Source organism: Microcebus murinus, chromosome 7 (assembly GCF_040939455.1).
Source record: "Microcebus murinus isolate Inina chromosome 7, M.murinus_Inina_mat1.0, whole genome shotgun sequence".
Classification (NCBI taxonomy): Eukaryota; Metazoa; Chordata; class Mammalia; order Primates; family Cheirogaleidae; genus Microcebus; species Microcebus murinus.
In genome coordinates, this window is record NC_134110.1 from 65,244,529 (window position 1) to 65,259,350 (window position 14,822).

General features: G+C 43.0%; 1 protein-coding gene across 1 annotated transcript in view; it reads right to left on the reverse strand.

Annotated features, from left to right (window-relative positions):
- The window catches only part of SDC2 (syndecan 2), a 107,436-nt gene extending 93,364 nt beyond the window's left edge, over positions 1 to 14,072 (reverse strand). Inside the window, exon 1 of the mRNA XM_012761980.3 lies at positions 13,461 to 14,072. Coding sequence (XP_012617434.1) covers positions 13,461 to 13,520 — 60 coding nt within the window. The 5' untranslated portion in view covers positions 13,521 to 14,072. The remainder of the gene's footprint in view (positions 1 to 13,460) is intronic.
- Between the last annotated feature and the right edge of the window lie 750 nt (positions 14,073 to 14,822).

Sequence of the window (14,822 nt, forward strand, 5' to 3'; positions counted from 1 at the left end):
ATGGGCTGCTGCTTTTTTGTTTAAGCATGAACTAAAGACAACTCAGATGTCTTGTTCACAGGACAGCTTAAAGCGCTCTCTCTTCCTACTTCAACCAGAAACAATATAGCTCCATGGAATTAATGCGACTTGAACCAGGCCCAAATTGTCAAATTTAAGTGCAGATGTGATAAGAGAGCCATCATTAAGACACATGTGTATGACCTACACATGATCACTAAATTCAGACAAATCCTAGAATACATTCCCAGTCAGTAAAACACAATTTCTCTGTTCAAAGCATGAGCTCAGGCAAATCTAATAAGCTGACCAAACATGCTTTTCTGCAACCAGACCAAGAGGACAAGTATCCTTTGTTCCACTAAAGAAAGTCTTCCTTCGGAAAGGGAAATGTTTCCATGTTTTTTTTTAAGACACCCTCAGATAAACTTATAGAATATAGTCTTTTGTCTGAAGAGCTCTCAAATGTATCATAATCCACCAAAATAATTATCTAAAAAGTATGACCCAGCAGAAAAGAGATTGGAGAGTAGGGTAAAAATGAAGAAGCCGGAAAGGAGAAAACATTTCCCAATTCTACACAGCTTCTACTGTGGCAGGCAGCAAATGAGTGCTGTAAAGCCAAGTCATTCCATGGGGGTTGGCCACAGCAACAGAGAGATGCTTTAGGAATACAAAATTTTACCTGCTAGACAGCTCTCTAAGCTGGAGAAGACATCTTAGCGCAGTGGTTCTCAAACCTTCTGGAAGGCAGAATCACCTGGGGGGCTTTTACAGCCAGCTGGGCCCCCAACCCCAGGGACTCGGATTTTAATAGCCTGAGGTAGGGCCAGGCCAAGGCAGGAATAGTGTTCTGAAGGCTCCCCAGGTGAATGTAATCTGCAGCAAGGGTTGAGAACCACTGATCTAGAACAGCCCCTCCACTATCCAGGTGAGAAAGCCAGAGAGGCTGAAATGCTTCCTCCTTTTACCAAAACATAACAGCCACAAAAAGAAATGAAAAAAAAAAAAACAGAAAAATTCAGCCTCTCTTTCTGACTTTACTGTCTGGTCAGTGGCACCATCACTCTTCTTTCTCAAGTTCAAAATCTCGAAAGACTACCCTGTCTTCTTTGATCAGCACATCTAATGAGCCATCCATTCCGATCATCGTGAACACTGAGACTAAGGTGCAGGCTCTATACTGGGCACTCTTCTAAGTGCTGACACCCGTTAACTCATTAACACGCACAGCCATCTCCATGAGGTGGCTACTATGACTAATCTCCTTTTTGCAGATGTGAAAATTGAGGCATACAGAGATTAAGTATTAATAACCTGCCCAAGTCATACACCATGAAACTGGGAGAGCTGGGATTTAAAAAGGTTCCCATTAATTTTACCCCTTGGTTCTCCCATTACCAGACTGAAGCCTGTAGAGAGAACCCCTCAAAGCAATATGCTAAATGTTGGTAAAGAAATCAGAATATGAGTAGCCTGGAGTATTACACCCAACCAATGCAAAGGAAGAGACTGACACTTCATTATTTGGGGCTGCCCCCATTAGGCTATATTAAACACTTTCACTGCCCTCTTGAAAGATTATAGTATCATGGCAGGACTATTTAAAGCTAGAAAAACTGAGGATCTAATTTGTGCTGGGCTACATAAAATGCAGCCTTGGCAAGTAATACCATCTAGCAGTTGTGAGACAATTATAAATAATGAATGGAAAATGCCTATCATAGTTCTAACTACATAGTAGGAGAAGCAGTATGGTAATTTCTAATATTATTGCCTTTTAATAAAATTCTTTTCTTAAAAATTTCATCCCATAGACTTATTTTTCTGAAAAAGCTAGACTCAAATATATTTATTATGCTAAGATTTGTAAAAGCAGTATTCAAGAGGAAACTTTTGGGAGAAAAGATTAACGTACATCTAATGCTGGCAAAAGGACTGGACAAAAAAAGCACTTCTACCTGGGCCACAAGTGCCCCAGACTCTCCTCCTGGAAGGCCCTGATATATTTTTAGTATAAAAATCCAAGGAATGCTCTTTTTCCCTCAATCTACAATAGCAGCCTTTCTCCTCCCAGAATATGCAGTATTAATTTGTGAGTATTTTGCTTCTAGTCTTGATTCTTATCTCCAGGAAGCTTTTTATCTCCTTTTCTGCCTACAAGTCTCCACAATCTTCCTAAGATTTACAAATCAACTTTATTTCAGTCCTGATCTCTCTGGGTCTCCCAACTCCCAGCAAGCTCAGCTCTCCTCCCATAATTAGCCAGAGGGTTCATGAACAAGTAAAGGAATTAGCTGGAGCAGTTTTGCTAGAAATTGAGAAATGATCTAAACATTACCTTAAATTAGTCATTTTGTGTTAAACACATGAACCATATTGATGCTAGTGTGTACCATATATTGTATGCTCCATCTGGTATTTCATTTATTCACAAAACATGTGCCAGAAATAAGTGTATTATGTGCTAATCATTAATGGGGGGAATGAGGAAGAAGAAGGACCCTGAAAAGGAATGTGTTATGGTCAAAAATATACTAATACATCAGATAGCCTAAGCTATCTTATAACTCTGCCAGTACTAATTAGCTATGTGATTTTGGACAAATCGCTTAACCTCTCCGGATGTGTTTCCTTTTAAAAGTCAATTCCAGTGTGTCCATCCCCCACAGGGTACGAACCTAACCTAAACATTTGTAACCCCGTAATATGCTGAAATTTTAAAAAAAAATGGAAAAAAATCAATTCTAGCTCTAAAATCCACTGTTAGAAGGCCTGAAAAATCTGAATCCAAAAGAATACGAGAATTATCCCAACACTTTTATACTGCTTTCATTCCTCAGCTAAAACTATTTGATCTTAACTGAGCAAGTGAGAGCTGGTTCTCAGCCTTAAGAGCCCAAAGCTTACACAGAATATGGAGAATCAGACTAGAGATGTAAGGTTTCTTTCTCCCCTGATATAAACATCAACAGATTATTCAGTTACTAAACGAGTACTTGTTCTTTGTACCTTTTGTATATTTTACTATTCTGAAGTTTTTCCTTGGGAAGCAGATAGGGAAAAAGACAAAAATATGAAAATCGAATGTTTTCAAGTCATCCATAGAATTCTGATTTTTCTCTAACACACCATGCCACTTCCAGGAAGAATTTGTCTTTGTTTCTCCAGGAAAGCAGTGACTTCTCTTCTACAAGGGGCTCTTCTTATCCTCCTCAGTTGTAGTTTTTTGGGGGCAGTTTTGATTGCAGATATGAACAACTAGATTCAGGGAAAAACCAACACAGACTTTATATATAATGCATGTATTAAATATGGGCCCAAAACATCTTCAATTACCCTAAGTAATCAAAAGATAGATAACAGTTGCCTGAAGGTAGGTACCATGCAATAATTTTTTTAACATGAAAGAACAGCAAAGAGCTTTGTGCCAACTGTTAACTGACTTACTGAACATAAAACTTAATTCAATAACTAATCAGGATAAGTACAAAATCTAATCAAATCTAATATAATCAAATCAAAACACCACTCTTACTAAATGAGTTCAGAAGTATGACATACATAAAGTTAAGATCTGAATTCATTAGTAAACTTAAATGGGTGTTCATCATTTATGGTTTCAATGTTGACATTTTTAAGGATTTTACAATTACAGTCCCAAGTACTACCACAGATTTTCCAGTCTTACCTAAATTTCCAACTTGTACGCAAGTTTTAGCTAAGTGTAACCCAGGAAATATGGGTGATGTGAGAAAGAAAAAGTGTAATTCAGCATCACACTCTGCCTGATTAAAAAATAAACTGGTCCTAAAATACATATCCCTTGGTGTCAAGGGTCAAAATGCAAGTGAGAAACACAAAACATATGCATACATATTTATATATATATATATACACACACACACACACATAATATATTCCAGAATCACAAAGCCTAAAGCTAGAAGAAAAGAGAAACATGTTTAAAACACCTACTAAGGGTCAGGTCAGGCTTTGCGTAAGACATTTTTAGTCATTATGAAGCTAATCTTTAACACAACCAAAAAGCAAAATATTATAATCTCCACATTTGAAGAAATAAGTCTGGAAATGACAAGAAACTTCCCCAAGGTCACATGTCTTTTAAGTGGTAATACCAGAAACTGAACCCCAATTTACCTAATTCTGAAATATTGAAGATCATCACCTGCATTATCTTAATTTGGAAGGGCACAAAACTGAACCTTGGCAACACTAGAACTACAACTCCATGTGAATTGGAATCTATATATGTTATGACCCATACTTTATTGGGCTGTCACACACCTGTCACCCATGCAACTAGAGACTGTTGCCTAACAACTCGGTAAACAGTAGCCTTTGGTTCCTAAACATGTCAAGTGAATTGAGTCACCAGCACAGATGTACTAACCCTAATATAGTAAAATTTTAGTTAACTAGAATTTAGGGACCTTTATATTAAACTTTCATATACTTTTATCAGATGTTTTTCCTGCATCTTTTGAGGCAATCATATTATTATTTCCCTTAAACTGTTAATAGTTGTATCGCTTTTCTGATATTAAAGCATTCCTTGGATAAATCCTACTTGGACTTATTATTATTCTTTTAATAAGCTACTGTATTCAATTTGATAATACTCTATATATTTAACATTTTGACATCTATGATAAATGAAACTATCCTGTAGATTTGGTTTTTGTTCTCTTTTTGTCTGGTTTTGACAAAGAGTAATGCTAACCACATAAAATGAAAAGGAACAGCCTTCTATCATTCTCTAAGTTCTGGAACAACAATTACTTATTCCTTGATGGATCAGCAGAACTTATTTATAAAACCATCTAGCTCAGGTGCCATTTTTAACGGAGATTTTTACAGTGGTAATTGTAGATTCATATGCAGTTGTACGAAATGATACAGAGAGATCTCTTGTGCCTTTTACCTGATTTCCCCCAATGGTAACATTTTATAAAAACCATGGCAAATATCACAACCAGGATGGTGGCATTGATACAATCCACCAATCTTATTCTTATGGTTTCCCAGTTTTACTTGTATTCATATGTGTGTGTCTGTGTGTGTATTTAGTTCTACACAATTCTATCACAGGTGCAGGTGTCCATATACATATTATCTTTAGGTTTACATTTGTATATACATATATATACATGTAAACTTTTTAATATAACCAAGGTTTTATATATTGTTATATATATATTTATATAGTTTTATATCCAACTTTTTATCTATTATAAAGCATTTTCAAGCTATAAATATCCTTCAAATACATTTTTAACAGCTATATGATATTTAATATATGAATTAGAAGCTTTTATTTAACCATTATTCTATTCTTGTACACTCAGGTTGTTTCCCCTTTTGTTAACCATCATTAAGTTAGGCTTCAATAAATACATTTATAAACACTGTTTATCTGGCTATGATTATTTCCTTTGGACAGATTTGTAGAGGTAAAATTACTGGAAAAGATGAGCTTTTCACATCTTAACACTTACAGACTCTTCCTGTCCCTGTAAGGAACCTTTCATCAGCCAGAAATAATAAATGGTGTATTTTCTCACATCACCCACTTTTCAAGAAAGGATGACTACAAACATATGTCCACTATCTGAACAGAGAGCTAGTCTACCTCAAAGCAGGGAAGAAAGCTCCAGATATGACAAAGCAGGCTCTATCATACATATATCCTAAACCACCCTTGGGGCTAGAGCTCATCTGATGAACCATGTATTGTATGTGCCAAGCACCTACTCTTTTAGGGAAGCAGAAAGCCAGGAATCGTAACTAACATGTGACACACAGCAGGAATACGCCATTGTGCCCAAAACCCCTAGCTATTTTCTCTTACATAATCCTACCTAAGAACTTATTTTAGGATATTCCATTTTACATATGAGACAATTAAGCCCAGAAAGGTTAAGAAACAAACTTGCCCAGGGTCACGCAGTAAGTGTGTTCAAACTTAGACAACACTACCATAGTCCTTGCTGATTTAGACACTATCTTGTGGGCTCCACAGCACTCAGACCAGGCTCCAGTGCTCTGGAGAGGAACCAAATGGAAGCCACCAGTTTAAACCTCCACTCTGGAAATGGAGGTCCAGGCCAGAAACCAAATGAGGAGCCTTAGACGCTTTATGAGACTGATGCCTTAAAAAGCCCCCCCAATGACATCAACAAGTCACATTGTCTTCTCTCTATAGTGAAAGAGAAGTGCACGACATCAACTGTTCTTGAAGCTACAGTGGCTTATCTCAGAAAAGATACCGGAAAACACTAGACATTAGATCGTGGATATTCACAACAATGCATATGATCCTAGTACATGATGAATACCCAGTTCGAGAAAACAAGTTACCAACAGCATTTAGAAATGATCAGCCTTTCTTTAATGTGAATGAATTTCTTGCTTCAATAATAAAATCAGAAGTATTTGACAAGGGCTTCATAATTACTTATTGATTAGGTTAATCTTAACATTTCTCCAACCATACTATGAAGCACAGAAAAAGTAAATATTAAAGACAGAAAGTTCCTCTAGTTCAACTCCATCATTTGAGAGATGGGGAAACTGAGGTCCCAAAAGGGTTAAGACAGTTAATTATATGTGTAAAATCATACTTTTACCTTGAATTAAAATGTTGTACGTTTATTCCACTGTATTTATATTTAATAATAAATTACATAAAAATACATATTTAACTTTTCCTTTTTTAGAGCTTGAAAAAACAATTTTCCTTTAATAATTGTATATCTTGTTTCATGTGTCATTCTTACCATGAGACTAAATTCTATTAATTGCACATACCTCTTAAATATCAGTACTACTTGTATTTAACATACCTGTATAATCATAAGGAAAGAAAAATAAACATCAAAATGCTTTGTAGGGCCAGGTACAGGTGGCTCACATCTATAATCCTAGCACTTTAAGAGGCCAAGGTGGGAGGATCACTCAAGGCCAGGAGTTTGAGACCAGCTTAGACAACATGGCAAAACCTCACCTCTACAAAAAATTCAAAAAAATTATGTGGGTATGGTGGTGCTTGCCCATTCTCCCAACTACTCAGGAGACTGAGGTGGGAGGATTGCCTGCATCCAGGAGTTCAAGGCTACAGTGAGCTATAATTACACTATTGCACTCCAGCCTGGGCAACAGAGTGAGACCCTGTCTCAAAAAAAAAAGAAAAAAAGCTTCATAAAAGGGCATGTTTACTGCATCTTTGTGATATTTTTCATGAAATAGATTCAATGGTAGAGGAAAAAATGTGAAAATGTTATCTTGTCTTTAATAACACATTTCTACAGCTTAGAGTCCAAGACCAGGGATTGGCTATCCCATCACTGGCTGCCTGCTAGATGGCCTCACTTCACTGATGTGAAATTCAAATGGGAAATCTCCAAAGACTTAAGGGCTTCTCTCAGTCACACCAATTCTTTGAGATACTCAAGAAAAACAGACATTCACAATTCTATTTCAACAGTGTTCTTTCCTATTCAGAGGCAGAGTCACCCCTCTAGCCTTGTTGCTAAAGCTAATGCTGCCCTAGAAACAGGCTTATCAAAATGCGATTGAGATTTTTAAGAGTAAGCCCTGAAGCTCAAATGACTAAAAGGAGAAATTTCATGTATTTCTGCCTTAAAAAAATACAAATACTCCCTTTCTCTGCCCCCAGGTTCCCCAACATTCAGGTACCACCCCTGCCACCCATTCTAGATGACCAGTGGCACGCCAGCACGTGATGCAGACCTAAACTCTCTCCTTCCAATGGGCCAGAATCTCAACCCAGCTGCAGGAAACAGGAGAAAGCAAGAATGTGCCCTGCTGATGTGCTGGGGACTTTATAGCAACATCTTGTTTATTTTTCACACCAACCCTGCAATGTTGACTAGACTGCGTTCCAGAGGTGTCAAAACTGGCAAACTAGCCCAGGTTCACTGGAGGCTGGTGTATTCTGTGGACTCCAGACCATACATACTGCCTTCAGTGGTCTTCAACACAAACCTGAGCTTCTCCAGGAGTGCCGGCCCACCCTGGACTGCCCCAGGCCACCGGTACCTGCGCCAACAGGTGTTCACCCAGCTCCCGACCTGGGCTCAGCACTGCACAGGGGCCAGGGGTGGTCCCTTCCCTCAGCGTCAGTCTTGTTGCCAGAGAAAAATGACCTCTCTAGAATGTCAGAGGGGTAAGAGGCCCTAAAGAACATCTTATACAGCTTCCTCATTTCATTACCAAAAAACAGAGGCCAAGAGGGGAAAGGAAGAAAAAATAAACAAAAAACATTTAGTACCTCTGTGTCTCAAACACCATTCATATGCTCTCTCAATTTAATTTCCCAACAGTCGTGTTATAAAGGCATTCCTGAGTCCAATTTATACACACACACACACACACACATATTTTTAAGTGACTCAGAGCTTTAGTATCTCGCCCAAGTTCTGACACATTATGTGACAAATTACCAGCATTTGAACCCAGATTTGTCTACTCCCAAGCCCAAGCCCTCTGTGCTCTCAGCCTAGCTACTGCTGAGGCCCTAGCAGTAATACACAATAGCACAAACATAAGAGGTAACATTATCATCTAGACCAGTGATTCCCAAATGTGGTTGATTCGTTAGAATCATCTTAGATGCTTTATAAAAATGCAGATTCCCCCCAAACTCCCAGCCCCATTCAGGCTTCAGATTGTACAGGTCTGCGATAAGGCTTGAAATCTATAATTTTACCTACTTCCAGTGACTCTGATCATCAGTGTGCCTATTTACAGAAAGATTAAAAAAAAAAGGGGGGGGGGCTGGATCAGCCATGAAAAGCTATTTGGAGCTTGGATTTAATCAACAGAAATTAAAAGGAGAAACAATGAAAAGGTGGCTATGACTAGGAGTGTTCATGACGATGACACCAGTCAGCAGGGGCTGGGAGACACGATGGAGAGTGACTGAAGGGATAATCAGAAAGGAGCACTATTAAGGAGCAGCTTACAAATCCGGCAGAGGCATACAGACTCCACACCATGATAACAAGGATATACAGTGCTTTCTGGATCATGGGCAACATGATCAAAGTAGCGGGGGACAAACCAAACAGCAGGCAAGCATCTGGGCTAGGAATGACATCTACAGGGCTACTGACATAGAGCCACAAGCTGGCAAGTCCCCAAGAAAGAAAAAACTGAAGGGAAAGCTATCTAGATCACCAGAATGCAAGCCTAAGAAGGCAGGGGGGATTTGCCTGCTTTGCTCACTGCTTTATCCCCAAGCACCTAGTAGGTGCTAAATAAATACTTGCGGAATGAACGCACAGGTGGATTTAGAGGCTGGACATGGAAGTCAACAAAGATGAATGAGTCAAGGATTTCTTCAAGATTCAAATCCAAAGGACCAGAATTAAAACAACAGTACTGTCTCATGACAGATTTAGAAATAAAATAAAACAAAACAAAACAGTACTGGCACAGTTGACTAAAAAGTTAGATAAAGAGTGGCTTATTTTCAGCAAAGGCTCTTCTTCATTACTTCTGGCTTTTCTCTAAGACTTTATTTTGGCTTCTAGTCAATGAAATGATTAGGTGATTTTGAAATATTGGAATACACTGCTGACAGTGGCATGAATGGCAGGTCTTCTGACTTGGGAAGAAGAAAAGGATGGGCGAGATCTCTTAGTTTGATTTTTGGCAATGGAGAAGGGACAATCTAGTGAGAATCTAAACTCACATGGCATTTCTCATAGGTCCCACTGGATCACTGCCAGCAGACATGCCAATGGCACTGTGGCTTGACTAGACTCCCTATAAACATTAATGACAGAACTGTTCAGGCTCTGGGTGGATGGGTCACCTAAGGAGACTCCAAACCACCTCTTAGTTGGCCAATCAGGTCTCTGAAGACTTGAAAACTAGTTCTGCCTAAAGAAAAACTAGCTCACCTTTTGAAATCCTGTCCGAACTAATGATTATCCAAAGTGCCATTTGAATGATCATGTTATACAGTCCCCAACAGTCTGCCCTTTGAATGGTGGATACCATCAGAACTAGATAATACTAGGTCCCAGAAGCAGGAGTTGAAAGGCATGTTCAAATTCCTTCTTGGACACTCGTGTTATGCAAGCCTGATCTTATAAAATCTTTCCTTCTTAAATGATGTCTGTGTACTGCTAATATCCAACTAAGAGAGAGCCCTTGTTTCTATAAAATTCCCTACCAAAAGTAATTTCATTATTAGAAAACAACAAACTATATATATACATTTTTTTTTTTTTTTTTGAGATAGGGTCTCATTCTGTCGCCCAGGCTAGAGTGCAGTGGCGTCATCATATCTCACTACAACCTCAAACTCCTGGGCTCAAGCAAGCCTCCGGACTCAGCCACCCACGTAGCTGGCACCACCACACCTGGCTAATTTTTCTATTTTTTGTAGAGAGGAGGTCTCGCTATGTTGCTCAGGCTGGTCTTGAACTCCTGGCCTCAAGCAATCCTCTTCCCAAAGTGCTAGGATTATAGGCATGAGCCACAGCCCCGGCCTCCAAACTATATTTTTTTAAAAAACTGCAAAAGGTTACATGATTTCAGTTTCACTACCCCTTCTAATACAAACTTTCCAGAGCTCCCTTTCATAACATAGGAAGAGATGATGCATGGGTTCAAATGACTTGACAGTTTTCTTTTAATTCACAGACATCTAAGTATGTTTATAAAATTCCTCTAGTTCAAAACGCTTCCTTTTCTTAAACATATTTCCAGTTCAAATAATGTGCTTACAGCAGTCTGCAATATATTATTTCTAAAGATAAACAGTCATGTAAAAAAATGGATAGGAAACCAGCAACATATCACTGCTGCCACACTCAGTCGGTCTTTCCCCTTGCCCGGCACTCCCGCAGTGAAAGTCCTAACCTGCCAGTGGAAAGTATGAATGGATCACTAGGAACAGGCTTTCTACAGCATCCATAGAGAAAGGGCTACCAGTTCCTTTTCACAGGCAGCTTTGAGCCTCAGTCCCTGAGAACCTCTTTTCTTCCCCAGAGCTAAGTATAAAACTCAAGAATTCACTAACTGCAGGCATTTTTCCTTTCTTCCTTTTAAAGAGAGGCTTTAAACACAGATCACTACACTTCTAACCCCAGGAAACAGTTGCCATCTTCAAATTAAAATGCAAAGTACTGGAAACAATATTCTATACGGGCTAAATTTTTTAAAAATTGAGCCTTTCAACTTCATGTATATTTATGCTGCTATACATGAAACAAATAGAAACTGAAAAGCAATTTAAATGGACTGTTGGCCGTCCAGGGCCTTGAAACAGCCTCTACTGAGAAAGACTGACTCACTGCCTAACAAAGGCTCTCTGCAAGTCTCCAAGTTGACATTTTCAAAATATCTAATCACCCTTTTGAATAATATTCCAATTTCCAAAAACGGTATCTACCACAATGAAGCAGTTCACTCGGAAAGCACCCAATTCTGGTTTGAAGTGAGAAATATTAGAAGCCCAAAGATACACATTTCATGGCAAAGATGTCACCAGGGAGGACAGGTACAGTTCAGCCAAAAAACTTCCTTAAGAAGCACTGTCAGATTTATGTGAAAACCCAGAGGAGCAGAAGACAAGACTCTTTCTCCAGAATACCAACACAGTAACATTTCCTAGCAAATCCCCAAACAAGACTGGGGAGTGGGGGGGGGCCTCCTTAACCCTACACATTTTTTTAGGCAAGCTTCTCTTGAAATTTGTTAGATAAAAGTTGTCCCTTTGCCCTGTTTTGCAAGAAGATGAGCAATAATGTTTTTCTGAAATAAACACAGAATCGCTCCCTTTCTGTGTCCAACAGGCCAAAGTTCATAAACTGGCTGGTAGATTACTAATCCCAACGGATTAAACCATCATTTGCCAAAGAGAAATACTGATAAGGCTGGGGGTTCTATTTTACAGCCTGAGCATCCAAATACTCACCTCCTCCGTACAGTTTCCAATTCTACGTGCTTTCCAACCTCAAGCAACGTATAGGGACCTGCTAGCACACACAGAGACACCCACATTGACTAAAAATGCCCCTCTGCTGCTCACTGCCAAAGAGGTTTCCCAATCCTAAATTTGCCTCAATTAAAAAAAGGGGGGGGGACAAACAAAACCACCTAAAGATAACATAATTTGTCTTGGAAGAGACAGTTAATTAGCAATGGACACGTTATTAGGTGGCAAAAGGAGGGACATGGGGAACCAGAAAGGGCAGAAACAGCCGTCCGTACTCCCTAACCCAGACCCCGTTAGGGCACAGAGGCTGCAGACGGAATGGGGGTGCTGGGGCTTCCACCTGGCCGGACAGAGCTCCCGGCGACCAGGTAGGGGCAGCCGCGGACGAGAGGAGGCCCAGGAGGCAGTTCCCTTTAGAGGGCGCTCACTGGGCGACGCAGGGAAACAAGCTCTGGCCCCAGAAACGCGACCCAAAGGAAAAATCAAGTTCTCACTGCCAGAGCGGGGGAGGGAAGCAAAGTGCCCGGAGCCGGCCCCGCCGGAGGAGAGACTGCCCGGGGCCAAGGAGCGCCCCGCCAGGGCCCGAGAGCACGAGTGGCGGGAGGGAAGCCCCCGTCCTCCGGGGCCCCGCGGCCCGAGGCCGAGCGCAGTGTCCCACGCACCGCCCGGCCCTGCCCGCCGCGCGCAGTGGTAAAATGTCCTCCTGCCCCCAGGGCCCCGCGGGCCGCCCTCTGCCCCTCATCCAGGAGGGGCAGCCGCAGGACTGGGACTGCAGCGGCCCGCGCCCCGGCATTTTCGGGCACGTTCCGCGCACCCGCCGCGCCGCCCTCGGGGACCGCGGACTGCGTTTCCACGCAGTGTCGGCCACCTCGCCCCAGCCACGGGGAGCACCAAACAAAAGAACTTTTGCAAACTTTTCTCTCCGAACACTCGCGAGTCTCTCAAATCAGGGCCCCATTTCCCCAGAATGTGCATTCAGTCGACTGGGAAAGCTGACGTGGAAGGAAGGTGTGCGGAGGAAGGGTCCCAAAGTTTCCAGGTCATCCCTGGGGCTCGCAGAGCGCGCAGAGCGGAGCTGTTCCCTCGCAGCCCCTCACGGGCTCCCTCCCCGGCCACCCTTTCCCCTCCATCCTTCCCGGACCAAGCTGCGAGACCCCCCCACCCCGAGGACGAAGAAGTTGGGAGTGACTTCAGGGGCCTCTGCGGTTTAGGCAAAACTGTAATTCTCGTGCCCCCATCCCTGGGGACCGCGGGGCAATTCCAGCGAGCAGCAATTTTCTGCGGAAGGGAAGGGGGAAAGGGGTGGAAGAGTGAGCGCATTTGTCCCGGCAGATCCCCGGGGCTGAGTGCCGTGGGGCGGGGGTCCCCCAGGTGGCGCTCCTCGGTCCCCCGCGGGCGCCACGGGCTCCTCTCGTGGTTTCGTGCACCCCAAACAGCGCGCACGTCCCCCGCCTGGCCCACTCACCGACTCCGCCGACACGCAGGCCACCAAGCCCAAGGTGAGCAGGATCCACGCGCGCCGCATATTCCCCGGGGACCGGCTGCTCCCAGCCGCCGCTTGCTGGAGACGAGGGCGAGACGAAGCCTCCTGCCTAGCGCTCAGCGCGGCACGCGCAGAGCAATCCCGAGCGGGGTCACCGCACGACTGCGGCTCCGGCTCGGGGGCTCGGGCTGGGGGATCCGGGCGCTCGCTTGCTCCTCCTGCGCCTGCTCCCGCCGGCCGCGGCTGCGCCCCGGGAACGCGGCGCCTTCTCACTTGTTGGTTTCTGCACTCCCGACACGGAGTTGGGGCTCCGGGGAGGCTGCTCGCTGGAGCTCTTCTTGCTCTGCTGTGGTTTTACTCCTCCACGGACTCCTTCTCCGTGCGGCGGCTCAGTTTCTGATTTTAAGGAATAAAAATCGATGGCTTGAAATGGAGCTGCGGCAAAAGTTTGGGGGCAGAGCGGAGGGGCGCGCGATCCGCGCGGCTGCAGCTCCTGGAGTATCTGGAGAGAAGCGCGTCCGAGCGGGGCTAGTGGCTCCCGGCTGCGCCCCTCCTCCTCCCGCGCCGCCGCCTCCCTCCCCGGGTCCTCCTCCTCCTCCTCCTCTCCTCCGGCGGCTCCCTCCCTCCTCCCGCCCGAGCCTGCTACTCCGGGCTCCACCGGGCGACTGGGGAGAGGAGGCGGCAGTGTGACTCCCAGATAAACCCGGGAGAAATTCCTACAGGATTACACCCCGGATTGGCAGCGCCGAGGACCAGTGGGCGCCGGCGGCTCCGCGCGGTGGCTGCTCTCGGTCTGCTCATCCGCAAACCAGTGCGCCTTCATTTTCCTGCTCCCTTTCCCCCTTCTCTTCCCCCGTTTCCTCTCTCTTCCTCCACGCTCTTTTCTTCCCTATTTTCTTTTCTCTTTCTCTTTTTCTTCATTTTCACATTTCTGGAGAAGAGAGTGGTGAAGAAACGGCACACATATTTACCCTTTCTGCCTTCGAGAATTAGACCAGTAGAAAGAAACCGCTTTGTGAGTTCAGGGAAAAAAACAAACAAAAAAAAAAGTTTATAGATGCCTTCAAGCCATGTGAAGGGTTCGGTGTTCATAAACCGCCAGTTGATGAAAATTGCATTTTAAAAGAGAAGACAATAAATGTAGCGAATGTGTGGTAAGACTATTTTCCACCCTTCTGAATCTCCCCACCCCCCAAAATAAAGGGAAGTGGAGGAAGGCTCCCATAAACCCAAGTACAGCAGTTTCAAAGCTCATAATTTCAATCAGGGCTTAAATACCATTTTTGCCTCACATGTGGTTTATGCCCCAAAGGCATTTTATAGGCTCCATTTCAGCATAGAAGT